Source organism: Arachis stenosperma, chromosome 6 (assembly GCF_014773155.1).
Source record: "Arachis stenosperma cultivar V10309 chromosome 6, arast.V10309.gnm1.PFL2, whole genome shotgun sequence".
In the NCBI taxonomy this organism is placed as follows: Eukaryota; Viridiplantae; Streptophyta; class Magnoliopsida; order Fabales; family Fabaceae; genus Arachis; species Arachis stenosperma.
In genome coordinates, this window is record NC_080382.1 from 117,777,684 (window position 1) to 117,799,094 (window position 21,411).

At 37.6% G+C, this 21,411-nt stretch overlaps 2 protein-coding genes across 2 annotated transcripts; both read right to left on the minus strand.

Moving 5' to 3' along the window:
* Positions 1 to 405: 405 nt before the first annotated feature.
* Positions 406 to 3,940, minus strand: LOC130933332 (tubulin alpha-5 chain-like). Its single transcript, XM_057862923.1, has 5 exons — positions 3,685 to 3,940; positions 3,230 to 3,444; positions 2,950 to 3,149; positions 1,631 to 2,139; positions 406 to 950 (listed from the first exon to the last, which is right to left on the minus strand). The coding sequence occupies exons 1-5, from the start codon at positions 3,795 to 3,797 to the stop codon at positions 635 to 637; spliced, it is 1,353 nt and encodes a 450-aa protein (XP_057718906.1). The 5' UTR covers positions 3,798 to 3,940; the 3' UTR covers positions 406 to 634.
* Positions 3,941 to 5,088: 1,148 nt separating this feature from the next.
* LOC130935634 (eukaryotic translation initiation factor NCBP-like) lies at positions 5,089 to 9,060 on the minus strand. Its single transcript, XM_057865468.1, has 6 exons — positions 8,777 to 9,060; positions 8,577 to 8,678; positions 8,283 to 8,387; positions 8,119 to 8,196; positions 5,754 to 5,873; positions 5,089 to 5,643 (listed from the first exon to the last, which is right to left on the minus strand). Exons 1-6 carry the CDS (start codon positions 8,834 to 8,836, stop codon positions 5,512 to 5,514), a joined length of 597 nt encoding a protein of 198 aa, XP_057721451.1. The 5' UTR covers positions 8,837 to 9,060; the 3' UTR covers positions 5,089 to 5,511.
* Between the last annotated feature and the right edge of the window lie 12,351 nt (positions 9,061 to 21,411).

A 21,411-nucleotide genomic window follows, 5' to 3' on the forward strand; every position in this document is an offset into this window, starting at 1 on the left:
TGTGATGGAGGTTGACGGTAGGAGAGTGAGGCGGTGCATTTTTTTAAGTAGGTTTTAGGTTCAGTCCAATAGAAATTGGTAGGAGTTGGTTGGACCCTGTTTAATTATCTAACCGAAGTAAAAGTAGATTAGAAAAAATCACTTCATTTCTGTTAGTATTATCCTTTCCTTTATGATGGTTATTCATTCTTGTTTAGTCATTTGGGTTTTTGTTCCATCCTTTTACTCCTTGCTAAAACATAAAATAAAGCTACATGTTGTAAATATTTTTTACTATGAAAAAAAAAAAAAGCAAAATTTATCTTATTTAATATTTATTAATTATTATAAAATAAATTTTAGCTACTTGTGATTAATTTTCTTTAGTTACCAAAAGATTTTCCTAAAAAAACTGAAACCAAGATGTGACCATCAAACTTCCATTGTTCATAAAGAAAAAAATAGTCTCAAAAGTCTCGAGAACTGAACGTGGAACGTTCATAACAAAGCAAGGCATATAACACAGAACTAACGATGTTCGGAAACAATTTACAAGGACACTAATAACAAGAAATTAAAAAACAAAAAAAGAAGGAAGATGTAGGAAGCTCTAGTGACGGTGAAGGATTGATTTCTGAATTGAATACTTTGATGTTCAGTAATCTTCTTGGGCGTCTTGTTCGTCTTCGTTCTCTTCTGCTGCAACTTCTTCGTAATCCTTTTCGAGTGCAGCAAGATCCTCCCTGGCTTCTGAGAACTCACCTTCTTCCATTCCTTCACCAACATACCAGTGGACGAATGCACGCTTAGCATACATGAGATCAAATTTGTAGTCGATACGAGAGAAAACCTCCGCCACAGCCGTGTTGTTGCTTATCATACAAACTGCTCGCTGCACCTTCGCAAGATCACCTCCCGGTACTACTGTTGGAGGCTGGTAGTTGATTCCACACTTGAAACCAGTAGGACACCTGAAATTTACCATACAAACAGAAACGAAATAAATACAAACAAGTGTGGTTTGTGAAATGCTCTTCATATACTTTAATGTAAGATTTCTGGTGTAAAATTCTTAGGAATACAGAAACATCTCACACAACCTATAAGCAAGGTAATACCTAGTTACCCGCTACCAAAATTCTTCAACTGAAAAAATAACTAAACAAAATCACCGTTAGTTAGAACTAGATTCTTGTAGCTAGCTAGCTAGTTAGTTAGTTGGTTGGCTGGTAGTTATCGGTTTGTTATTCTGTTATCCCAGCTCACAGCTGCAGTAATGTATATATAAACCTGTATTAGTATTCAGTTGAAGTGAATCAATAATATTCATTTTCACATCATTTCTGATCTGAGTTTAACGAGAACAGAGCAAGAATGGTAGATATATAAGTCCTCGTACTTCATTCTTGTTCATTATCAATATCGTACAAAGTTTTAGAAACAGATCAAGATTCAAGACATGTCAGAGCCGAATGATCTGAATTGCAAGGTTAAAATTCTGGTTTTAATTTTGCACTTTAAGAATAAAGCAGTGCTAAGGTATGACCAATCTTTAAAGAAGGTCTAAAGTAAGCATCTTTAGTTACCACATGAAAGCATACCTTCTGAATTTTGATCGTTATTTAAAGTGAGGAAGAGAATAACTAATTACCAGTCAACAAACTGAACTGTTCGCTTTGTCTTGATATTTGAAACAGCTGCATTTACATCTTTCGGCACAACATCGCCGCGATACATGAGGCAGCAAGCCATGTACTTGCCATGTCTAGGATCACACTTAGCCATCATGTTTGATGGCTCAAAAACAGCACTGGTGATCTCAGGAACCGATAGCTGCTCATGGAATGCCTTAGAAGCCGAAATGACAGGTGCATAGGATGAGAGCATAAAATGGATTCGAGGATACGGCACAAGGTTAGTTTGGAACTCAGTAACGTCCACATTGATCGCACCATCGAATCTCAAGGAAGTGGTTAAGGATGAGATGATTTGAGAAATGAGACGGTTCAAGTTGGTGTAAGTTGGCCTTTCAATGTCTAATGATCTTCTGCAGATGTCATATATTGCTTCATTGTCTAAAAGCACAACCACATCAGTGTGCTCCAGAAGGGAGTGAGTGGAAAGGACACTGTTGTAAGGTTCAACAACTGCAGTAGATACCTGCATGTTAAAACAATACTACCATAAGAAGAGCATTCCACAGAGACTGAAGAACAATACCTGCATAGAAACAATTATGCAAAGCATAAAAGTTTGAGAGTAAAGGTTCAATGTGTTACTTGAAATTAAGAGCATATTTCATTTGAGTTTCATAAAATTACAAAAAGATTTCAATTTAGTCATTAAGGTTACATTTTGTTGGTTATTCTGGTCTTTGACTAGTCAACTAAAAATCAGTTACTATGACTTTGCACAATACGTGGCATGCCACATGCAATTGACCCACGATGTAAATTTGCATCGTATTTCTGGTCTATGGCATATATTTTATAATAGTAGCTGATTTTAGTGCATGCATAGCATGGTTGATCATAACATGGGAGTCTCGCCATTGATCAACATAATATCACATGATATTTTGGCATATCATTTGACATAACACATCAACAAATCAATAATAGACTATCAGCCCTAAAACTAACATAAATATATAAAAGTTTTAGATATTAAACTAACTGATACATGTGAAATTTCCGACATTAAAATGAAATATACTTGCAATTTTAAGGAACAAACTGAACATGTATTCGACTTTGTTATCGGCAAAACCAATAAGAATTAACTGCAACAAATAGCAAAATCTACTAAGTATCCTACTAGTTAGTTTCCTTTGTGACAACGTTGCATCAAATCTTAGAACGCTCTAGAGAAATCAAATTAGGATCATCCTGCAACATATCACTAATTTGCCACATCCATTGTATATTTTTACTCTGATTTTCATTTTTTCAATGATTTTAACATAAATACCTGAGGAGAAGGGTAGATAGTGAATCCAAGTTTAGATTTCTTTCCATAATCCACAGATAATCGTTCCAAAAGCAACGATCCAAGACCAGAGCCAGTGCCTCCACCAACAGCATTAAAAACCAAGAATCCTTGCAAACCGGTGCAATTATCTGCCAATTTTCTAACTCGATCGAGGCATAGCTCGATAATCTCTCTTCCAACTGCACCATCATAGATACACACAACATTGAAACAAAGCAGCCAATTTGTTTTAGTCCTCTGCATTAGCAAATTGACATACCAGTGTAATGTCCTCTGGCAAAATTGTTAGCAGCATCTTCTTTGCCAGATATTAATTGCTCAGGGTGGAAGAGTTGTCTGTAATGACCAGTTCTTACTTCATCAATCACACTAGGCTCTAAGTCGACGAATATAGCCCTCGGCACGTGCTTTCCTGATCCCGTCTCGCTGAAGAACGTGTTAAAAGAATCTGTCGCCACACCAAGCGAGGTATCACTGCAAGCAGATAAAGTTCACTCAACACAATTGATGGAACAATTATAAGTGAAAGTTGAAAGATTAAAATCATGATATTCCTGAATTACAGTTGATGATTCACTTAACAAACCTTTGCCCCAAACACTTGGTTCTGTTAACATGATCCAAATTAACTAATTCTATAATGCAAAGTTCATATAAACATTGATCATATAGCTAGACACTGTTGATTAAAAAAAAAGGAAAAGAGAAGAGAACCTTGGCATCATGCCATCAGGTTGAATTTCATGCTCAAGGCAATAGAGCTCCCAACATGAATTCCCAACCTGAATTCCAGCTTGTCCAATATGAATACTTATTACCTCTCTCATCTTGTTCTGCTTTCTCACTCCTTCTTTCTAGTTTCTACAATTTTATGCAAATAAAACATTGGAAGAAAGAAGAGAGAGCAGAATAGAGAGTAGACTCTCTTGGTATTTTAATTGATTTGTTGAAGGTTCATAAAGAAACACATCATTGAAGGGAAGGCCGAAGAGCCACGTGTCAAAAAATTAACGTACGATGCAGTTCATTTTTCGATATTTCTTTTTTTTTTCACATGTAACGAACTGTAAATTTAGATAATCTAAAAATAACAGCTAAGCAAAAAATCTAAATCACACTGATTGTTGTTTTATATTATCTTATAATGCCTTCTTTTAACTCTCCAAACCTTCTAGGTCATTTCATAATATTATTTCTTATCATTTTAACTATATTTTTAAATACTATTAAAATTTTATAAGTTTTCTCATTTTTTATTAGTTTATCCAATGCCCCCTGGATACTAATTATCAGCATTTTGTTAGGTAAAAGAGGAGCAATAATTTATATCGCTCTTCTCTTGGTCAAGGGACCCACTTCTTTTGGTCGGTTTTCAACGTATATCACTCTTCACTAGAGTAATTTCTTTCTTCAATAGTTCAATTCATGACTCGTTTCCATCCTTCGGGACTTGTCACACAGCAATACAGCTGTTCAACTCACTGTCTTTGTCTTCTCTTCTCTTCCACAACTGTATCTATCTGTATAATTACGACTTCTCTTCAAGATATTTTTGTTGTATAATCAATGCAATAGATTTTTTTATTGTTCATTTCGTCATAGGCAGGATGATTCCTATCATTTATTAGATTAGGATTAAAAATTACGCAGTGCAGGGTATAATAAACTGAATTGAATTACTTATTGGTGATATAGCCACTAACCAATTCTTACGTGTGTGCTTATGCTTGGAGAGAGTTGTACTTACATGGAACATTACATTATTAACCCTCTAGTCCTCTTGCTCCTGCATAAATAAGTAATAACCAAAATTCAATCATAAGAAAATCAATTATAGGCTGTCTGACAGTGGGAAGTCCCCTTCTTGTTCACCAGAAGTTACTTTTGTTACAATATCAATATTCTTGTTTGCTGTTTCTTTTCTGTTTTGTCATGGAAACCGAAAGGTTCTTGCACATTCAATTCTCTATTTCTAGTTTTCTACTAGTGTGTTTATATTTTGTCATTTCTCTTTTGGAAGCTATTTGTTGAAAATTGAAATCAAAATCTTTAAGGGGCCACACATGGTCAGTCTGAGCTGAGTCCCTTAATTGAGATGCTTTCATAAGTAGCACTATATAAGTAAAATTGAGTTGTATCTTTTACCCCGAGAGCCATTTTATATAAAATGTCATCCATAATATCATACCAATAGTTTTGAGGACACTTGAAATTTTTCAAAGATTATCATATCAAAAATCAAAATGCAACATGGATCTATCATCAGATGAAATAGCGCTGCAAGCACACCATGAAGGCCCAAGCGTGAGAAGAAAACTTTATTCACAACAAAGGACTGCTATATACTACAGAAACTAGGGATGAAACCTACAACTAAAAGCAGTCACAATGTTGATGCCGCGCATTTGAATTCAGAATGCAGAAACCAGCTCCACCATAATCATTTGATTGTAGCCTTATGTCATTGATTCCCCAACCGAGTGACAGCTGCGCCAGTATATAAGAGCTTCTGTATCAGCAGCGTCTAGAAGAAACGTATCTCTAGCCTCTCAACCAAGTGTTTCTGTAAGAGGAGTTGTCGCGCAGAGAGGCATCGTGGGGCTTGTACTCCATAACATATCCATGGGGAAGCTTTAAATGACGCTTTATTGAATCTCTCAGACCCATTATAGCCTGGGATGAAAATTCCAGGTCATCGAATAATGAATTTAGCACATATGCTAGCAAAATTGTAAGTACGAATGTAAATGTGTACATACACCTTCAGAAAATGATATGCCAACCTGATTATCGGAAGCATTGCGATTCCAGACACTCACTATGTCTTCGTTGAAACGAATGCTTAGTACTGCACCACAAATGTCATCTCCATAATCTAGTTGGTCACCCACTAGGGCAAGAACCTGTACTCAAGCCATTTTAACGAACTTCAACTTCAGCAATTACAGGCAATCTTTAACTATATAGATCCTGGAACAATATTCACTCAGCAGAAGAGACTAAATTGGCCTTTATATACAAAAAGTACAAAGGAATGTAGATTTCAGGGATAACAGTAGATGGTAGAACTTTTACCTCAATAAACCTCAGCAAAATGTTTCATTCAGAGAAATACAAAGCATCCCATTTATTAGATTGCCATTACATCGTTTTTGGTTCAGTCCCAATATTTACTATTATCCACCTATGCATTTAACACCATCTTGCATACATGAAGTCTAATAAGGGTTTATGATGAACTATTGCTCATTCAAAAGTATAATATAAATGAAGATAGTGCCTAGCCACCTAATACATTAGTAAAGAGATTTAAATATGGAACAGGGTACACAGGAGGCGGGTTATAGAGAACATCGATTAAGAATCTGTTCACTTCTAAACCAATTAAAACTTTCATAACATTGAGCTATAATGGTCCTCCATAGTGGTGGAAGAAGATATACTTTAAAATGACTAGGTGTTTGCAAGTTAAACTAATCCATCCAGACACAAGGAACTTGATTATCCATCGTGCAGCAATTTATTAAATCATCTTCATGTAAACATGATTCTGGAAACAATCTGGACTCATTCTTTCTGACTCAAGTTACGTAGGACACAGTAACTTTCTTTGATTGAAAATTACAAAAGCTAATTAGTTTGTGTTATATAAGAAGTGGAAATTTTTAAGGTGTTTTTTTTTTTTTTGGTGGTGGAGGGAGGAATCTGAGGGGTGCCCAGGAAGAAGCTTAAAACCAAGGAACCCCCCAAACCACAGGCTATTTTCAGAGAATGCTTCTTATGGTCTAAAACTCAACAACTTGACTCCATAGGTTACCAAATTGTGCAGTCAAGTACTCCATATGCACAGTTTGAGTTAAAGGAGTCATGTGCTGAGTTTAAAAATTGATCCACATATAGACTACAAAAAATGCACCTAGAAGATTTAGAGATCGAGAAAAATTACCACAAAAAGAGAAATGACAAAAAAAATCCCCAAAAGATAGTATTAGTTTGACAAATTTCAACATGATTTTTTTGCAAGTATAACTAGAAAAATGAGAATTTTTTTTTTCTATCGTTAAATTTGGTAATTTTAAGCCATGTGAACCTTTTTTGGTGACTTTATTCTATACTAATGACCAAAAATTTTTAAAAAATGGAAAGGGTGTTTAGAGATCAAACTTTGCATTGATTTTTTGCATACACCTTCTGAATAATGATCCCAAGTGTTCCCACATAAAGTTGGATTAAATACACAAGTCATTTGCCACTTATAGAAAACGATAGTATTTTTTGTTATTTTTATCGATCTACTATCTTTTGGGTTCTTTTTTGTCATTTTCATCTTTTGCAGTTAATTTTTGTCAAGGTCTTGCTAACAAGTGTCCTAAAGGCGTCATTTAAAGATACTACAATTAAAAAGTTACATAGAAAATGCAAATGAAATGTAAACATTTTAAGCTTTGTATGCATTAAATGCATTGGAAAAACCAAAACTTTACACTTTCATTCTCTTAACAAACGCCCTTATGGCACTTCTAGCTTTTTTCTTTCGAATCCATTTTAGCCAAAAATTAATGCTAATTTGCACACATAAAAAGGATAGGTAAAGACAACAACAATAGAGTCTTTTCCCACTATATGGTGTTGGCTAATCAGATAAACTTATTGTGTTCTATTAGCTACATCGGAAGAGTCCAAAAGAAAAAACCAAAGAAAAAAAAAAGATTGGGAGTTACAGGGGAAGACGGCACATAGATAAACATAAAGAGACTTCTAAAATATTTTTTCTAACTCCATGTTTCATCAGATTCTGCTATGTCGAAACCTTTTCAACATGTAACGAAGGAACTGTAATTATGAAAATAACAGGGAACATAGAAATTAACAAACAAAGCAACTGACGGAAAGATATCAAATATTTAAAAAATACAAAATCAAAAACTAAACATCCAATGTACATATGACAATTCGATTATCAAGATTTAGCTGACCACTTAACACCAGCAAATTAAACTATTGAATTGCAGTTATCCATACAACAAAAGAGAAAACTTAGTTATAAACATTGCCAAGACATACACACCGTCAGTGTCAGTCACACACAAACTGAAAATGAAATATGGCCAATACATTTCCTCAGAAGCGAAGAGTTTTTTTACATACCAGGTCTTCCCAAAACCGGCCTGAGACAACCTTATTGAATCGAATAATCCACTTACCACCATTGCAGTTAGCAGAATCCTAAAAGAAGAAACAAGAATTATGCACTGTGTTCATCCAATCCCACGCAAAATCCATATAGAATGTGAAACAGATTAAAAGGGTACCTCCCACAAAGGGCGAATTCCTTCCTTAAAAAGGTGCAAATCAGTGGGAACTAGCAAGGAAGAAGGGCGAGAAAGATGGCAATAGCAGACCCAAAATCCTTCAACCTATTCAAGCGTAAGAACAAAGTAATAACACTAATTATAAAAAGGATTTAATTTTGAAACTACATCACAGCATCAATAGCATGCCACAGTATCTTTTTCACAAAGCAAAACTCATTACAAAAATTCATATTTCATTTTCAAGCATAGCGTACAATCAGATATATATATAAGGAAGATGGAAATCCTTACGGTACTGAAATGGACAATTTTCTTGATGCTGTCCTCGTACGAATCTGAGGTGTGGTTTCGAACTCCAGGTGTTCTACGAGTGTACCATAGTACGAATTTGTTCTGCGTCATGGAAATTAGGAATTCAATCAGGAACGCAAACTAAAGTAAATAGATCAATGGAAATGTGAAATTGGATGAGTAGAGAGAGATAGAGGAACCTTGAGGGGGTGAAGAGCAGCATTGGCGTTGTTGGTGGTGTCCAATTCCTTCTTCTCCATTCCCAAATCCAAAACCCTAGCTTTCACCCTTCCCGTTAGTTTCTTACCTATCGCACTACTCCACTATTGCCTGTTATCCGCGTCCCAGTCGGAAATAATTTGGTTCCACTTGACTATATAAAGGTGGGAAGCTCCTCAACAGTAAACAAGTCAAGGCGCAATCGGTATTGCCTCTGAGAGGGATGCATACACAACATGTGACCAGCTGACTTAAAAGATTGTTTTGTTTTGATTTGTTTTGTAGCCGAATTAAGGCTTTTTTGAAATTCAGTATGTCTTGGTACACCACAAAAACATTCCAAATTTTTTGTTGGTAACAAAAATATCTCTAAATTTTGTTATACTTTTTAATTTTGAAATGGAATGACAATGATGTAATCCACTGTACCTAATGGATTCAGTATTCAAAGTTTATGAAATGGAGTTGCTTCCTCTACTGGACCAGAAGATGTGGGCCTGTAAAATTCTACAGAGGCTCAAGTTGAATTCATCTATGTGTAGGAAAGAGAAAGGACGACCAGTATCGACAAGACTGCGTAATGAGATAGTCGCTATTGAGAGATTTGAGAAAAGTGTTGTCTTTGTCTCATACGAAGCGAAGATATCCTAATGTTCTGACATCATATTAGTAATATAGTACTTTAATAAAAAGTAGTCTTATTTCATGTCAACTTTAAAAAATTTATGTAATTTTAACATTTGTGTCTAAGTCTTTCATCATTTGAATAAAGTTTGTTTCCATTTACTTGTTAAGTTTTCATGTTTTCAAATATAGCATTCGGATAAATAATATAACATACATAGCAACCATAAGCAACTACTACATAATTCAACTAGTAACAAGAGTTCTAAAGGCGATAAGTACCAAAAAACAAATAGCAGTACACGATATGAAGCACTATAAAGAGTTACAATGAAGGATCTACAACTGTTCAGGGTGGTGATCAAGCCAGTGGCCCGTCCTATATGCAGGTGGACGTGTGTGTCGTTGAGGTCAGGTGGGTCGAGGACAAATCACAAGCTATTGCTATGAAGGGTGAAAGAATGACTGATATCCTGATGGCGGGAGTGACTGGTAACGTGGAGGTGGAAGGGGTGGCACAATTGCTTGGTACGCTCCTATAAGTGGCACAGGAGGATATATTGGAGCCGCCTGTATAGTCTCACACGTCGGGAATCCTTGAGTATAGTCCCACTGTGGAGGAGTCTGCTGCTGAATGACAAGACTCGCCATATGCCCAGGTCGATATGTGAGTGCTCTAGATGTGGAAGGCTCGCCTCCCTGATGGACCAACATATCTCTTCTACCATGATATCTACTTGTGAAGTCGTCTATGATATCTGACACTGCACACATGAGGTCATACAACTCATCAAAGTCAATCTGAAACATGATATCTTGGTTGTCATCCTGTTGTCCTACTGTGAATGATGGATCATGCTGCTGGTGCTCCTGAGCATGGACCTAGCATGAAGTTCCTAGCAATCTCCGCCTCATGCCCAGGAAAGAATCTCGGTGATGGGACATCCTGCTGGGTAGTAATCGGAGGACCCTCTGGGATTTTTTTCTGGCATGCATATCTGACAAATGAATATCCTGCTGGGATGGCACCCTTCCATGAGCCCAAGCCTTCCAGGCTTGCCTATGGATATCATCTCTAACGTGTCTCCTAGCCCGTTGCCTACGATCTGGAGCATCTGGTGGAAGGTCTAACACATCCCGCTATTCCAGGGCCATCGGGAGAATATTGACTGGTGGGGCCGCAACCCTCGGATCAGCCAATACCTCATCACCAGAGAGAAAACAAACACTGTACACTCCCTGCCACCACAACAAATAATCATGCGTGAGTCAAGCATCTGGGTCAGCCTCAATGGTGACCATCCTATGTTGATGGCCACGCTCCTTCCACATATCATACCAATCATGGTGTCGATCAGGCCACCAGACATCTGGGTCGTCCTGAATAAGAACTCATCCACATTGACCGAGTCCTCTGGCTGATGCTGCTAACCGCCAAGCTATCTCTTTACCTTGTCTATATGATGGAACTCCACAAAATGAAAGCACAATAGCGGCACCACAGATCTCCATGTATGAATCTCGTAGGCGCTCCTAATCCAGTCAAGCGTTATCTGTTGTAGATAGGGATCATCATATGATGTCCACCGGAACTGAAAACACATCTAATACTATATTTAGCACTAGAAGAATAATTTGTGTATAACGTATGAAGATTCCAAATGTCGTATCTTGTCGAATCTCGACGCATCCATCCTGCATTGCAATCTAAGGCCTCTGTCATTATGGTGGTTCCAAATCTGCTGTCCAAGTCCTACCAACCTAATAATTGAAAAAAATTACAATTAGTATTTAATATTACACATTCTTATTTTTACAACAAAAATATTAAATAATTACCTCAAAGCAAGAATAAATCTGAGAATATTGTATCTGACATGAAAGAAAATTGGAATCTTGTAACGGCACGCACCCGGCAATGTTCGTCGTATCACACCGGAAAGCGCTGCAGTGAATGATAGGTGTACAAAAGCAGCGCAGAGTCCCATGACAACCATCTGCATCTATCAAAGTCCTCTAGAAGCGGTAGCCATCTGAGGGGAATAAGGTTGGCTGACTTGTCTATAAACAAGTATCCCCCGATCAACATAAGTAACATCTGGTATATTGGCAGAGAGTAACCTCATTAGCTCCTAGTAGAATGTGGGCCACCCTATTCTTAAGCCAAGTCATCTTCAGCCCAAAATTCTGCTTTCTATCCTCGGGCTAGGGTGGAGGCCTATCACTGAGCAAATCTCCCACTGCCATGTGGAATGCCCATGAAACTGCTGAAAATTTCTAGTGCAGCCGTCTATTGGGTCACTATCTGTGCACAATCCAAGATGGTATGCCACATCCTAGTGTGTGATGGTGACCTCGCCCAACAGAAGATGAAAAGTATGGGTCTTTAGTCTCCACCGCTCCACAAATACAGAGAATAAGGTATTGTCGAAGATTAAATCCCTTAACTCTACTACATGTACCTTCCTGATATCAGGTAGTAGCACCTCATGCGGCGAGAGTGATGATTAGATTTTTGACGGTTTAGAATTTTACAAATGAAATCTCGTTGAAGTATAGTGGTGGACGAAATTGTGATCCTCTTTGTATTTGCATGAGATTTAAAAATTGGCTCTATTGGAATTTATGATCACAACTCTGTTCAACTAAACCAGCAAGTGTACTGGGTCATCCAAGTAATACCTTACGTGAGTAAGGGTCGATCCCACAGAGATTGTTGGTATGAAGCAAGCTATGGTCACCTTGTAAATCTCGGTTAGGCAGATTAAATGGTTATGGGTTTCGAAAATTAATAATAAATAGAAAATAAAAAGGGATAGAAATACTTATGTAAATCAATAGTGGGAATTTCAGATAGGCGTGTGGAGATGCTAGAATCCTTTCGAATCTCTACTTTCTTACTACTTTCATCCAATCCTTCTTACTCCTTTCCATGGCAAGCTGTATGTAGGGCATCACCATCATCAATGGCTACTTTTAATCCTCTCGGAAAAATGGTCCTATGCGCTGTCACTGCACGGCTAATCGTCTGGAGGCATCACCCTTGTTGATAGCTACATCCCATCCTCTCAGTGAAAATGGTCCAAATGCTCTATCACAGCACGGCTAATCATCTATCGGTTCTCAATCAGGTTGGAGTAGAATCCCTTGATTCTTTTGCGTTTGTCATCACGCCCAGCCTTCAGGAGTTTGAAGCTCGTCACAGTCATTCAATACCGGAATCCTACTCGGAATACCACAGACAAGGTTAGAATTTCCGGATCCCCATGAATGCCGCCATCTATCTAGCTTATACCACGAAGATTCTGTTGGGGAATCTAAGAGATATGCGCCCGGCCTAAGGTAGAACGGAAATGGTTGTCAGTCACGTGCGTTCATAGGTGAGAATGATGATGAGTGTCACGGATCATCTCATTCATCAAAGTTTTGTGCAACGTATATCTTGGAATAAGAATAAAAGAGAATTGAATAGAAAGTAATAGTAATTGTATTGAAACTTGAGGTACAGCAGAGCTCCACACCCTTGATCTATTGTGTGCAGAAACTCCACCGTTGAAAATACATAAGTGAAAGGTTCAGGCATGGCCGAATGGCCAGCCCCCTTGGTCTAAGGACTATGCGCCCCCAGATGTTCCTTAGATCTAAAGTGATCAAAAGATGTCTAATACAATAGTTAAAAGTCCTATATATACTAGACTAGCTACTAGGGTTTACATGAGTAAGTAATTGATGCATAAATCCACTTCCGGGGCCCACTTGGTGTGTGCTTGGGCTGAGCTTGATCTATCCACGAGCTGAGGCTTTTCTTGGAGTTGAACGCCGAGTTATAACGTGTTTTGGGCGTTCAACTCCGGGTCGTGACGTGTTTCTGGCGTTTAACTCTAGACAGCAACATGTACTTGGCGTTCAACGCCAATTTACGTCATCAATTCCCGAATAAAGTATGGACTATTATATATTTCTGGAAAGCTCTGGATGTCTACTTTCCAACGCAAGCCTATTTCAGAATTTTGCTCAAGTCCCTCAATTTCAGCCAGAAATTACCTGAAATTAAAGAAAAACACACAAACTCATAGTAAAGTCCAGAAATGTGAATTTAACATAAAAACTAATGAAAACATCCCTAAAAGTAGCTTGAACTTACTAAAAACTACCTAAAAATAATGCCAAAAAGCGTATAAATTATCCGCTCATCACAACACCAAACTTAAATTGTTGCTTGTCCCCAAGCAACTGAAAATCAATTAGGATAAAAAGAAGAGAATATACTGTGAATTCCAAAATATCAATGAATATTAATTCTAATTAGATGAGCGGGACTTGTAGCTTTTTGCTTCTGAACAGTTTTGGCATCTCACTTTTTCCTTTGAAGTTCTGAATGATTGGCTTCTCTAGGAACTTAGAATTTTGGATAGTGTTATTGACTTTCCTAGTTAAGCATGTTGATTCTTGAACACAGCTACTTATGAGTCTTGGCCGTGGCCCTAAGCACTTTGTTTTCCAGTATTACCACTGGATACACAAATGCCACAGACACATGACTGGGTGAACCTTTTCAGATTGTGACTCAGCTTTGCTAGAGTCCCCAGTTAGAGGTATCCAGAGCTCTTAAGCACACTCTTTTGCTTTGGATCATGACTTTAACCACTCAGTCTCAAGCTTTTCACTTGGACCTTCATGACACAAGCACATGGTTAGGGATAGCTTGATTTAGCCGCTTAGGCCTGGATTTTATTTCCTTGGGCCCTCCTATCCATTGATGCTCAAAGCCTTGGATCCTTTTTACCCTTGCCTTTTGGTTTTAAGGGCTATTGGCTTTTTCTGCTTGCTTTTTCTTTTTCTTTCTATTTTTTCGTCATTTTTTTTCTTTTTTTTTTCCGCAAGCTTTTTACTTTTCACTGCTTTTTCTTGCTTCAAGAATCAATTTCATGATTTTTCAGATCATCAATAACATTTTTCCTTGTTCATCATTCTTTCAAGAGCCAACAATTTTAACATTCATAAACAACAAGATCAAAAATATGCACTGTTCAAGCATTCATTCAGAAAACAAAAAGTATTGTCACTACATCAATATAATTAAATTAAATTCAAGGACAATTTTCGAAATTTATGTACTTCTTGTTCTTTTGAATTAAGGCATATTTCATTTAAGAGAGGTGAAGGATTAATGGATTTTATTCATAGCTTTAAGACATGGTTACTACATACTAATGATCATGAAGTAGAGACACAAAATATAGATAAACATAACATAGAAACCGAAAAACAGAAAGAAATAAGAACAAGGAATGAATCTACCTTAGTGGCGTCTTCTTCTTGAAGGACCAACAATGTCCTTAAGCTCTTCTATGTCCCTTCCTTGCCTTTGTTGCTCCTCCCTCATTGCTCTTTGGTCTTCTCTTATTTCATGGAGAATGATGGAGTGCTCATGATGTTCCACCCTTAATTGTTCCACATTGTGGCTCAAATCTTCTAAGGAAGTGTTGAGTTGTTCCCAATAGTTGTTGGGAGAAAAGTGCATCCCTTGAGGCATCTCAGGAATTTCTTGATGATGAGCTTCCTCATGCATTTCTTGAGAGCCGTGGAGGGTCTCTCTTGCTTGCTCCATCCTCTTCTTGGTGATGGGCTTATCCTCTTCGATGGAGATGTCTCCTTCTATGATAACTCCAGCTGAGTAACATAGATGGCAAATAAGGTGAGGAAAAGCTAGCCTTGCCATGGTGGAGGGCTTTTCGGCTATTTTGTAGAATTCATTAGAGATGATTTCATGAACTTCTACTTCCTCTCCAATCATGATGCTATGAATCATGATGGCCCGATCCACAGTAACTTCAGATCGGTTGCTAGTGGGAATGATGGAGCGTTGAATGAACTCCAACCATCCTCTAGCTACAGGCTTGAGGTCCAGTCTTCTTAGTTGGACTGGCTTGCCTTTGGAGTCTCTTTTCCATTGAGCTCCTTCCACACATATGTCCATTAGGACTTGGTCCAACCTTTGATTAAAGTTGACCCTTCTAGTGTAGGGGCGTTCATCTCCTTGCATCATGGGCAAGTGGAACGCCAACCTCACATTCTCCGGACTAAAATCTAAGTATTTCCCCCGAACCATTGTGAGATAATTCTTTGGACTCGGGTTCATACTTTGATCATGGTTCCTAGTGATCCATGCATTTGCATAGAACTCTTGAACCATTGAGATTCCGACTTGTTGCATGGGGTTGGTTAGGACTTCCCAACCTCTTCTTCGGATTTCATGTCGGATCTCCGGATACTCATTTTTCTTGAGCTTGAAAGGGACCTCAGGGATCACCTTCTTCTTTGCCACAACATCATAGAAGTGGTCTTGATGGCTCTTGGAGATGAATCTTTCCATCTCCCATGACTCGGAGGTGGAAGCTTTTGTCTTCCCTTTTCCTTTTCTAGAGGATTCTCCGGCCTTAGGTGCCATTGATGGTAATGGAAAAACAAAAAGCTTATGCTTTTACCACACCAAACTTAAAATATTGCTCGCCCTCGAGCAAGAGAAGAAATAAGAGAAGAAGAAGAAGAAGAAAATGGAGGAGAGTGAGGGGAGATGGATTCGGCCAAGGTATAGTAGAGGGGGTAGTGTTGTGTGAAAATGAAGTAGAATGGAAGGGTATATATAGGGAGAGGGGAGAGGGTAGGTTCGGCCATTTAGGGTGGGATTGGGTGGGAAAATGTTTTTGAATTTTGAAGGTAGGTGGGGTTTATGGGGAAGAGTGGATGGATGTGAATGGTGAATAGGTGATTGGGAAGAGAGATTGAGGTGATTGGTGAAGGATTTTTGGGAAGTGTGACATGGGGAAGAGTAAAATAGGATTAGGAGGTAAGGTGGGAATATAGTAGGTGGGGATCATGTGGGGTCCACAGATCCTGAGGTGATCCTGTGGGGTCCACAGATCCTGAGGTGTCAAGGAATTCTATCCCTGCACCAAATAGGCATGTAAAATGCCTTTGCATACCATTCTGGCGTTTAAACGCCGAGTGGTGCACATTCTGGGCGTTCAACGCCCATATGTAACATGTTTCTGGCGTTGAACGCCAGTTTCATGCTTGTTACTGGCGTTCAGCACCAGCTTTTCTTCTAGGCACATTCCTGGCGTTCAAACGCCAGAATGTTGCTTGTTTCTGGCGTTCAGCGCCAGATTCATGCTCTGTTCTGGCGTTGAACGCCAGCCAGATGCTCCTTACTGGCGTTGAACGCCAGTCTATGCTTCCTCCAGGGTGTGATTTTTCTTCTGCTGTTTTTTATTCTGTTTTTTTTTTAATTTTTATATTTTTTTCGTGACTCCACATGATCATGTACCTAATAAAATACAAAATAACAATAAAATAAAATAAAATAAAAATAAGATAAATAAAATTGGGTTGCCTCCCAACAAGCGCTTCTTTAATGTCAATAGCTTGACAGTGGGCTCTCATGGAGCCACAAGGTGATCAGGTCAATGTTGTATAGTCCCAACACCAAACTTAGAGTTTGGATATGGGGTCTTAACACCAAACTTAGAGTTTGGTTGTGACCTCCCAACACCAAACTTAGAGTTTGACTGTGGGGGCTCTTCTTGTCTTTGAACTGAGAGAAGCTCTTCATGCTTACTCTCTTTGGTCACAGAGAGATGGCCATGTGCCTTAAACACAAGGTAGTCCCCATTCAATTAAAGGACTAATTCACCTCTGTTGACATCTATCACAGCTCCTGCTGTGGCTAGGAAAGGTCTTCCAAGGATGATGCATTCATCCTCTTCCTTCCTAGTGTCTAAGATTATGAAATCAGCAGGGATGTAAAGGCCTTCAACCTTTACTAACACGTCCTCTACTATTCTATAAGCTTGTCTCAATGACTTGTCTGCCAATTGTAATGAGAACAAGGCAGGTTATACCTCAATGATCCCCAGCTTCTCCATTACAGAGAGTGGCATAAGATTTATCCCGGACCCTAGATCACATAGAGCTTTTTCAAAGGTCATGGTGCCTATGGTACACGGTATTAAGAACTTGCCAGGATCTTGTCTCTTTTGAGGTAAAATTTGCTGAATCCAGGTATCCAGTTCACTAATGAGCAAAGGAGGTTCACTTTCTCAAGTCTCATTACCAAATAACTTGGCATTCAGCTTCATGATAGCTCCTAAATATTGAGCAACTTGCTCTCCAGTCACATCTTCATCCTCTTCAGAGGAAGAATAGTCTTCAGAGCTCATGAATGGCAGAAGGAGATTTAATGGAATCTCTATGGTCTCTATATGAGCCTCAGATTCCTTTGGATCCTTAATAGGAAACTCCTTCTTGCTTGAGGGACGTCCCAGGAGGTCTTCCTCACTAGGATTTTCGTCCTCCTCCTCCCTTGTGCATTCGGCCATATTGATTATATCAATGGCCTTGCACTCTCCTTTTGGATTCTCTTCTGTATTGCTTGGGAGAATACTGGGAGGAGTTTCAATGACTTTCTTACTCAGCTGGCCCACTTGTGCCTCCAGATTTCTGATGGAGGATCTTGTTTCACTCATGAAACTGAAAGTGTCCTTTGACAGATCAGAGACTAGATTGGCTAAATTAGAAGTGTTTTGTTCAGAATTCTCTGTCTGTTGCTGAGAAGATGATGGAAAAGGCTTGCTATTGCTCAGCCTATTGCGTCCACCATTGTTAAAGCCTTGTTGAGGCTTTTGTTGATCCTTCCATGAGAAATTTGGATGATTTCTCCATGATGAGTTATAGGTGTTTCCATAAGGTTCACCCATGTAATTAACCTCTGCCATGGCAGGGTTCTCAGGATCATAAGCTTCTTCAGAAGTTACCTCTTTAGTACTGTTGGATGCATGTTGCCATCCATTCAGATTTTGAGAGATCATATTGACCTGTTGAGTCAACACTTTGTTCTGAGCCAATATGGCATTCAAAGCATCAATTTCAAGAACTCCTTTCTTCTGAGTTATCCCATTATTCACGGAATTCCTCTCAGAAGTGTACATGAATTGGTTGTTTACAATCATATCAATGAGTTCTTGAGCCTCTTCAGGCGTTTTCTTTAGGTGAATAGATCCACCTGCAAAATGGTCCAATGACATTTTCGAAAATTCAGATAGACCATAATAGAATATATCTAACATGGTCCATTCTGAAAACATGTCAGATGGACATTTTTTTGGTCAGCTGCTTGTATCTTTCCCAAGCTTCATAGAGGGATTCACCATCTTTTTGTTTGAAGGTTTGAACATCCACTCTCAGCTTGCTCAGCTTTTGAGGAGGAAAGAATTTATCCAAGAAGGCTGTGACCAGCTTATCCCAGGAGTCCAGGCTATCCTTAGGTTGTGAATCCAACCATATTCTAGCTCTGTCTCTTACAGCAAAAGGGAAAAGCATGAGTCTGTAGACTTCAGGATTAACTCCATTCGTCTTTACAGTCTCCCAGATCTGCAAGAACTTAGTTAAAAACTGATAAGGATCTTCAGATGGAAGTCCATAAAACTTGCAGTTTTGTTGCATTAAGGCAACTAGCTGAGGTTTCAGCTCAAAGTTGTTGGCTCCAATGGCAGGAATGGAGATGCTTTTTCCATCAAATTTGGACGTTGGCTTTGTGAAGTCACCAAGCATTCTCCTTGCATTATTATTGTTTTCGGCTGCCATCTCCTTCTCTTGTTCGAAAATTTCTGAAAGGTTACCTTTAGATTGTTGTAACTTAGCTTCTCTTAATTTTCTCTTCAGAGTCCTTTCAGGTTCAGGATCAATTTCAACAAGAGTGCCTTTTTCCTTGTTCCTGCTCATATGAAAGAGAAGAAAACAAGAAAAGAAGAGGAATCCTCTATGTCACAGTATAGAGATTCCTTTATGTTAGTAGAAAAAGAAAGGGGAGAAGAGTGAAGAAGAATGGGTTCGGATTTTTAGATGAAGAGAGGTGAAGAGAAGTGTTAGTAATTAAATAATTAAATAGAAGAAGAGAAGAGGAAGAGAATTCGAAAATAATTTTAAAAAGGGGTTAGTGATTTTCGAAAATTAGAGATAAAATGTAATTAAAATTAAAACATGAAACAATTAGTTAATTAAAAAGAATTTTTGAAAAAGGGGTGAGATATTTTCGAAAATTAGAGAGGAAAGAGTAGTTAGGTGGTTTTGAAAAAGATAAGAAACAAACAAAAAGTTAATTAGTTAGTTGAAAAAGATTTTAAAATCAAATTTTAAAAAGATAAGAAGATAAGAAGTTAGATAAGATATTTTAAAATCAAATTTTGAAAAAGATAAGATATAAAAGATAAGATAAGATATGTTTGAAAAAGATTTAATTTTAAAATTAAAATTAATTACTAACAAGAAACTAAAAGATAAGATTCTAGAACTTAAAGATTGAACCTTTCTTAACAAGCAAGTAACAAACTTCAAATTTTTGAATCAATCACATTAATTGTTAGCTAATTTTCGAAAATTTGATATAAAGATAAGAAAAAGATTTTGAAAATATTTTGAAAAAATATTTTTGAAATTTTTGAAAAAGAGGAAAAATTGGAAAAGATATGATTTTTGAAAAAGATTTTGAAAAGATAGGATTTTTAAATTTTTGAAAATTTGACTTGACTTGTGAGAAACAACTAATTTTAAAAATTTTTGACCAAGTCAACCCAAAATTTCGAAAATTTGGAGAGAAAAAAGGAAAAGATATATTTTTTATTTTTGAATTTTTAATTATGAGAGAGAAAAACACAAACATGACCCAAAACTTAAAAATTTTGGATCAAAACACATGATGCATGCAAGAACACTATGAATGTCAAGATGAACACCAAGAACACTTTAAAGATAATGATGAACATCAAGAACATATTTTTGAAAAATTTTTGATGCAAAGAAAACATGCAAGACACCAAACTTAGAAATCTTTAATGCAAGGACTCTAACAAACGAAAAATGCATATGAAAAACAACAAACAACACAAAACAAGAAATCATCAAGATAAAACAAGAAGACTTGTCAAGAACAACTTGAAGATCATGAAGAACACTATGAATGCATGAGATTTTCGAAAAAAATAATGCATAAATTTTAAAAACATGCAATTGACACCAAACTTAAAAATTGACTCAAGACTCAAACAAGAAACACAAAATATTTTTTTATTTTTATGATTTTATGATTTTTTTGGATTTTTATAAAATTTTTTTTCAAAAATAATTTTTTAGAAAAACGAAAAATAAAAGAAAAATTTTGAAAAAGATTTTTGAAAAGAAAATTATCTAATCTGAGCAACAAGATGAACCGTCAGTTGTCCATACTCGAACAATCCCCGGCAACGGCGCCAAAAACTTGGTGGACAAAATTGTGATCCTCTTTGTATTTGCATGAGATTTAAAAATTGGCTCTATTGGAATTTATGATCACAACTCTGTTCAACTAAACCAGCAAGTGTACTGGGTCATCCAAGTAATACCTTACGTGAGTAAGGGTCGATCCCACAGAGATTGTTGGTATGAAGCAAGCTATGGTCACCTTGTAAATCTCGGTTAGGCAGATTAAATGGTTATGGGTTTCGAAAATTAATAATAAATAGAAAATAAAAAGGGATAGAAATACTTATGTAAATCAATAGTGGGAATTTCAGATAGGCGTGTGGAGATGCTAGAATCCTTTCGAATCTCTACTTTCTTACTACTTTCATCCAATCCTTCTTACTCCTTTCCATGGCAAGCTGTATGTAGGGCATCACCATCATCAATGGCTACTTTTAATCCTCTCGGAAAAATGGTCCTATGCGCTGTCACTGCACGGCTAATCGTCTGGAGGCATCACCCTTGTTGATAGCTACATCCCATCCTCTCAGTGAAAATGGTCCAAATGCTCTGTCACAGCACGGCTAATCATCTGTCGGTTCTCAATCAGGTTGGAGTAGAATTCCTTGATTCTTTTGTGTTTGTCATCATGCCCAGCCTTCAGGAGTTTGAAGCTCGTCACAGTCATTCAATACCGGAATCCTACTCGGAATAC